This window comes from Aulonocara stuartgranti (assembly GCF_965226115.1).
Source record: "Aulonocara stuartgranti genome assembly, chromosome: 20".
Classification (NCBI taxonomy): Eukaryota; Metazoa; Chordata; class Actinopteri; order Cichliformes; family Cichlidae; genus Aulonocara; species Aulonocara stuartgranti.
In genome coordinates this window covers 27,680,777-27,688,358 of record NC_138956.1, presented here as the reverse complement: position 1 = coordinate 27,688,358, position 7,582 = coordinate 27,680,777, and the positions used below count along the sequence as shown (strand labels likewise).

At 39.9% G+C, this 7,582-nt stretch overlaps 1 protein-coding gene across 1 annotated transcript; it reads right to left on the bottom strand.

The window, feature by feature from the left end:
- Positions 1-1,098: 1,098 nt before the first annotated feature.
- On the bottom strand, positions 1,099-3,273 carry LOC309697740 (uncharacterized protein; the record flags this gene model as incomplete). Its single annotated transcript, XM_082519853.1, has 4 exons — positions 2,943-3,273; positions 2,692-2,754; positions 1,382-2,355; positions 1,099-1,138 (listed from the first exon to the last, which is right to left on the bottom strand). The coding sequence occupies exons 1-4, from the start codon at positions 3,042-3,044 to the stop codon at positions 1,099-1,101; spliced, it is 1,179 nt and encodes a 392-aa protein (XP_082375979.1). The 5' UTR covers positions 3,045-3,273.
- Positions 3,274-7,582: the final 4,309 nt, after the last annotated feature.

The window sequence follows — 7,582 nt, the reverse complement described above, 5'->3', positions numbered from 1 at the left end:
AGAGCTGAGTGTAAAACTGAAGCTCTGAATTTACCATTACCTATGGTTATGAGCACTGGGTAGTGACCGAAAGAACAAGATCGCAGATATAAGCGGCTTTGCCTGAAGGGTGGCTGGCAAACACCTGGCCTGTCTCCTTTAGAAATAGGGTCAGGTGTTTGGCCATCTGGGAGGGCCTCAGAGTAGAACCGCTGCTCCTCCACATCAAAAGGAGCCAATTGAGGTGGTTCGGCATCTCACTATGATACCTCCTGGGTGGGGTGTTCTGGGCATGTCCCAGCGAGAAGAGGCCCCAGGGAAGACCCAGGACACACTCAAGAGAATCTATCTTTTGGCTGGCCTGGGAACGCCTTGGTGTTCCCCTGGAAAGGCTGGAGGAGGTGGCCCAGGAGCGGGAGGTCTGGGTTTTCTCTGGTTAGGCTGCTGCCCCTGCGACCTGGCCCAGGACAAGCAGAAGAAAATGGATGGATGGATGTCCAAACAGGGACTCAGAAATGCACACTATCTTGGTCGACTGCTGCATCTAAACTTTCTCCCAGACTTCTCTTTCTTTCTTGCCTTCATAAAAGACCTAATGTCCTGTTCAATATCAAATCCAAAGTTTATTTAGCATACAGACTGGAAAATCTGGGATTGATCCACTGACTTTTCAATTTGTAGGCGCTACTACCTGAGCGACAGCCCTCACCAACACTGCATGAATTTAGAAACTCCTTTTAAGTCTGAAACACATGGAAAATGTGTTTATGTGGTAAACAAAAAAGTGTGAAACAACTCAAAACATATTTTAGATTTTTCAAATAACCAGGCTTTGCTTTGAATACAGCTTTGCACACTCTTGGCATTCTCTCGATGAGCTTCATGAGGTAGTCAGATGAAAAGGTTTTCCAGCAACCTTGAAAGAGTTCCCAGAGATGCCGAGCACTTGTTTGACCTTTGGCCCTTACTCGGTCGATCTCATCCCAAACCATCTCTATTGTGTTTAGATCAGGTGACTGTGGAGGCCAGGAAACCACTTTTAGTTTTACCCATAAACTAAAAGTGGTTGTAGCCTTCTGAATAGCCTATGAGTCACTGTCAGTCATTAACTTTGAGTCCTTATGTGGCAGGAGGCATCACTGCTAGAGGGGAGGGGCTTCTGCAGTAGTACAAAAAACGCATTTGCTGTACAGCATTTAAGAATACTAAGTGTCATCACTCTTTAGAACATCACTGGTATCCTGTGGTTGAGATCACACATTTACAAGTTTGTTAAAAATATACTGCTGTGTTCGTTGAAACAATGTTTTACCATTATTGTTGTCTTCTTCAAAAGGGTGAATGCTTGTATATAATGCTTGTATATAGCTCTTGTAAATCGCTGTCATTTAATGGGACAAACCTATTTTCAGAGTTTGACAAGGAGGGTATGACCTCTGCTGTAGAAAGTTCTGGGTTGTGACGATGAGACACATGAGTTCCGCAGGAAAAAAGCTGGATGGGAGTTCTATTACCTTCAGTGGAAATAGAGTGATTGTTATATCCAGCTTTGAATTCCTTCAAAGTGTGGTTGATTCGTGGTAGAAACACATAATGAAGGCAAAATAGGTCTGTTGCATTTTCCAAGCCTAGGATACCAAGTGATTCCAATTCATAAAATATAGGTGCATAAATGCGGCTACAGTTGTTGTTTAAGTCTCGGTTGAAACGCTCAATCCTCTGGTTGTGCACAGAACTTCCCATTAAGACAGAGCTTTCACCCCTGCTTGCTCGCATGTCCTCCCAAATCTGAGCGTTCTCTCCTCCATGATCAGTCCTGATATGCAGGGGTCTGCCAAATTGTCCAACAGCTGCAGTAAAGAGGGCTTTCACAGTCTCAGCTCGATTATTGCTGGAGCACTGAAGAAACATCAACATCCTGCTGTATCCATCTATTGCACCATGAACAACAAACTTCCAACGAATCAGTTTGTGATTTCCATCTATGTGCCATATGAAATTTGGATGAGGCACAGAATATACTCGCCGAGCAACTGCAGTTCTTCTCCTGGATAGAACACCAGCCGAGTCCACCCTCCGCAGTGACTTTCTTACGCGCCATCTTTGAACCACTATGTTTTTGGAACGCAGATGACCCATCAGCATCACTTCTCCAACATTTGGATGTTCAGTTTTTATCTGGGACACTATCTGATCTAACTCATGGTCACTGATTACATTGAATTTTGACTCTGAGATATTATAGTCTTGCAGTAACTTATACAGAGTGGGCCTGGAGATGGAAAGGATAGATGCAGCTTCAGTAAAAGATGTTTTCAGGGAAAGAACATTTTCCAATTCCTCTTTGGAAATCTGAAGCCTTCCTTGGTAACCATCCTAGAACACGGCACAGAAAATCTCAATGAGCACAATTCTATAACAAAAGATGGGTAATTTGAGGCAATTGTACTGTGACAGATTAGCTAGAGTAATATTTTATCAATAGTTTTAAAATATGAAAGTGAGCAATCAAAAGACACTTCACAGCAAAAACAGTAATAAAATATGACGTAAAACTTGTGAATGTTGTTGGTGGTGATGTGACACTGCTAGTGATGGACCCCTAAGAAGATGAAATGTATGTAGAATCAGAATCATTACTTTGACAGGATTTAATTTAAGGTGACAAAAACAGAAATCAGTCAGCTAAATGATATGTGTAAGAAGGCCTACCGAGCGGTATGGTATCCCAGTGGAGACAGCAGGTCTACTTGGTCCAGGTGCATTGCTGGATTCCTAAGGAAACATTTACATCAAGAACGACTGTTACCTACCTACCAAATAAATAAATAGAGTTGTATGATGTTCGATCTCTGTCTGCTGCCTACCAAATGAAATAATTGAGGACTAGCTAAGTAATTTAGCTTTGCTAGTTTTGCTAACACTGCTATCAACCCGTCCAAAATGCTATACAATAAACTTACCAAGTGCTGCGGCGTTTGTGAGGTCGAGGGTGCACTACCGCTGAATCGTTGGATGGCCGACAAAACGGCTCTTCCAATGTTTTCAGCTAAATCGCTGGACATGCTGGTAGGGAATAGTTGAAGCAGCTCATGGCAGTCAAAAGTGACCGTGAGAGGAGCGCAAACACAGAACCTGACCACGACCGGCACACTTTAGCGCGGGAGGTTTTCTTGAAGCTTTTATTTTGGTATTTCCGTTGACCCGTACAATAAATTTGCATATTAGCTAAATATTTAGTTTCCCGTAACATTTAGATTTAACATTTAACATTTAGATTTATATATAACATTTAGATTTAACATTTAACATTTAGATTTATATATAACATTTAGATTTAACATTTAACATTTAGATTTATATATAATATTTACATTTAACATTTAGATTTATATATAACATTTACATTTAACATTTAACATTTAGATTTATATATAACATTTAGATTTAACATTTAACTTTTAGATTTATATATAATATTTAACATTTAGCATTTAGATTTAACATTTAACATTTAGATTTAACATTTAGCATTCAGATTTAACATTTAAAATCCGGTTTTAAATATGAAAAGTTACAAATATTTTACTAAATGTTGTAAAAAATGACTGGAAAAAACATGTTTTTGTAAGATTTAGAGCTAAATGTGGAAAAATGTTGCTGTTAATTTCGGCATGTTTCAGTTTACAAACGGCGCCCCATACCACAGCTGCCAGTAATTCACCGTAAATTCTACAATTTTTTTTTACAGTGTACTACAAAACATGCTTCTTAGACACAAGGTATTTTTACCTGTTGTTTAACACAGGTCAAAATAAAGGACAAACAATGCATATGCTTAAGCAGTGTTACATCCCCCAGGAGGATGTCTCTTCTCCCTTCTAACCCTTTGTTTTGTCTAGGCTCCACCTCCTCTGTCCTGATTGGATGCTGCGCAGAGTCTGGCTAATTGGTAATCAGCAGAGCACTACTTAAGGCCTGTGGAACTGTGCTTCTGTGCCCTCTGGCCATTTTGGTTGCCATACCTGTGCAGGCTTGCATGCCTTTGTAACTTGTATGAGCATGTTCAGACTGCTTGTAGGGGAGAGCTGCCTTTTGCTTTAACACCCTGTTTTCTCCTGTTCATGTGTTGTTAGGTAGGTTATGGTTATAGGTTGTATATTTTGCTTCTTTGAATTCAATTCAATTTTATTTATATAGCGCTAAATCACAACAAAAGTCGCCTCAAGGCGCTTCATAGATACAGAGAAAAACCCAACAATCATATGACCCTCTATGAGCAAGCACTTTGGCGACAGTGGGAAGGAAAAACTCCCTTTTAACAGGAAGAAACCTCCGGCAGAACCAGGCTCAGGGAGGGGCGGGGCCATGTGATCGGTTGGGGTGAGAGAAGGAAGACAGGATAAAAGACATGCTGTGGAAAAGAGACAGAGGTTAATAACAGATATGATTCAATGCAGAGAGGTCTATTAACACATAGTGAGTGAGAAAGGTGACTGGAAAGGAAAAACTCAAAGCATCATGGGAATCCCCCGGCAGCCTTCGTCTATTGCAGCATAACTAAGGGAGGATTCAGGGTCTCCTGGTCCAGCCCTAACTATATGCTTTAGCAAAAAGGAAAGTTTTAAGCCTAATCTTAAAAGTAGAGACAGTGTCTGTCTCCTGAATCCAAACTGGAAGCTGGTTCCACAGACGAGGGGCCTGAAAACTGAAGGCTCTCCCTCCCATTCTACTTTTAAATACTCTAGGAACAACAAGTAGGCCTGCAGAGCGAGAGCGAAGTGCTCTAATAGAGTGATATGGTACTACAAGGTCATTAAGATAAGATGGGGCCTGATTATTTAAGACCTTGTATGTGAGGAGCAGGATTTTGAATTCAATTCTGGATTTAACAGGGAGCCAATGAAGGGAAGCCAAAACAGGAGAAATATGCTCTCTCTTTCTAGTCCCTGTCAGGACTCTTGCTGCAACATTTTGGATTAGCTGAAGGCTTTTCAGTGAGTTTTTTGGACATCCTGATAATAATGAATTACAGTAGTCCAGCCTGGAAGTAATAAAAGGAAGAACGCACTCTTACATATTTAATATGTGCGTTGAAGGACATATCCTGGTCAAAAATGACTCCAAGGTTCCTCACAGCGTTACTGGAGGCCAAGGTAATGTCATCCAGGGTAAGAATCTGGTTAGATACCATATTTCTAAGCTTTTCAGGGCCGAGTACAATAACCTCAGTTTTATCTGAATGAAGAAGCAGAAAGTTAGCGGCCATCCAGGTCTTTATGTCTTTAAGACATTCCTGCAGTTTAACTAATTGGTGAGTGTTATCTGGCTTCATGGACAGATAGAGCTGGGTGTCATCTGCATATCAGTGAAAATGTATGCTATGTCTTCTAATGATGTTGCCTAAGGGAAGCATGTATAATGTAAACAGAATTGGTCCTAGCACTGAACCCTGTGGAACTCCATAATTAACCTCAGTGTGTGAAGAGGACTCTCCATTTACATGTACAAATTTGAGTCTATTAGATAGATATGATACAAACCACTGCAGTGCAGTACCTGTAATACCTACAGCATGTTCTAATCGCTCTAATAGGATATTATGGTCGACGGTATCGAACGCTGCACTGAGGTCTAGCAGGACAAGCACAGAGATGAGTCCACTGTCAGAGGTCATAAGAAGATCATTTGTAACCTTCACTAAAGCTGTTTCTGTGCTGTGATGAGCTCTGAAACCTGACTGAAACTCTTCAAATAAGCCATTCCTCTGCAGATGATCTGTTAGCTGTTTGACAACTACTCTTTCAAGGATTTTTGATATGAAAGGAAGGTTGGAGATTGGCCTATAATTAGCTAAGACAGCTGGGTCTAGAGATGCTTTTTGTTCTTATTTTCTTCAATCAGTGACGAATAGTAAGATGTTCTGGCTTTCCGGAGGGTTTTCTTATAGAGCAGCAAACTATTTATCCAGGCTAAATGATGATCCTCTAAATTTGTGACACGCCATTTCCTCTCCAGGTTAAGAGTCATCTGCTTTAAGGTACGTGTTTGAGAATTATACCACGGAGTCAGGTACTTCTGATTAGAGACCTTGGTTTTCACAGGAGCTACAGTATCCAGAGTCGTACGTAGTGAGGAGGTGAAATTATTAACAAGATAATCGACCTCTGTTGGGGTAGCGTTCAGATAGCTGCTCTGCTCAGTGTTGGTACAGGGCATTGAAGATAATAACAGTGGGTGGATTATATTCTTTTCTTTTGTTTTTTTTTTTTTTTGAAAATATTTTTATTGAAAAAAGAAAACAGTACTTGCAGTTACCGAAATACAATCAACCTTTCTTCATTTTCCTAAGTAAATAAACACATATATATATATATATATATATATATCTCTCTGCCTTTAACTCCAGGGACACTGATGCATGTAAAGCAGCCAGGTATGACCTCCGAAAGTCCATAAAAAAGGCCAGAAAGGACTACAGGGACAAAATGGAGTCCAGCTACCACAGCTTTGACACCAAGCGACTGCGTTACAGTCAGTGCGGGAGCAGCTTTTTGAGAGTAAAAGCGATACCCGCTTTCACATCAAAAAGTCGTCATAAATAAGTCTCCAATAACACCAGAAAAAGTCGCCAGATTTGTTGCTAGTCGCTTTTTAGAAAAAAAAAGTCTCCAAGGGAGTCTGAAAACTCGCTAAATATAGCAACAAAGTCACTAAGTTGGCAACACTGGGTCTGTCCTATGCAGAGGTAAGTAGTCAGTGATGTGAGCACCACACCCATAGATACACATACACAAATAGAAAGACAGAAGACAGAGGGGAGGAGCATAAACACCAAATACATGTTAATATAAGGAGGAGAGCTTGATGTACATAGCAGTCAGAACTTGACATCAGCAACAGAGACATCCTTTTTGTGCAGACTGAAGTTCATCACCATGGCCAAGGTAATTAACACACACTTAAACAGTAACATAAGTCATGATATTATGAAGCAGGTGCTGGGTTGGGGGGACTCATATAAGAATTATTTTTTAAATTTTATATTTTATTTGTTTTCATATTTCTATATTGTATATAGTTTTTTGTTCAAGATGAGTTTGCTAAAGCCTTTTAACTACACTTCAGTCGGATTAGTGACGGTTAATTTTCCACAAAAAACTCGATATATTGAAATATGTTTTTGTATTTGAGTTTTCTGTCCAAGTACCCCATTTTGTACTTGCTTCATTTTCCAAGAAAAGGAATCCAAAATATTTATGTGAATGGATATTTTTTGGACACCAAATGCGCTTAGGTGGATGAATTTGGTTATTTTCAGATCTGACCAATCAGACCACTGGATTTGGCAACAAGTTTGTTCGTAGCTCAAAACATGCAGTGGTACTGAATATACAATGATATGTAAATAGTAAAATAACTATTTACCTTGGAGACACAGCTAGATGCTGCTTCAGGTCATTTAGCTCATTAAATGTGGTCCCAATTTTGGCAACAAGAGCTCAAAGTGCCCTACTAACATCCTGAAATCCTGAATCATCAGCATTTGCATTTTCTGTTGTACAGTTCATTTGCTGTTATAGTGTTCTTTTTATGGATAAAA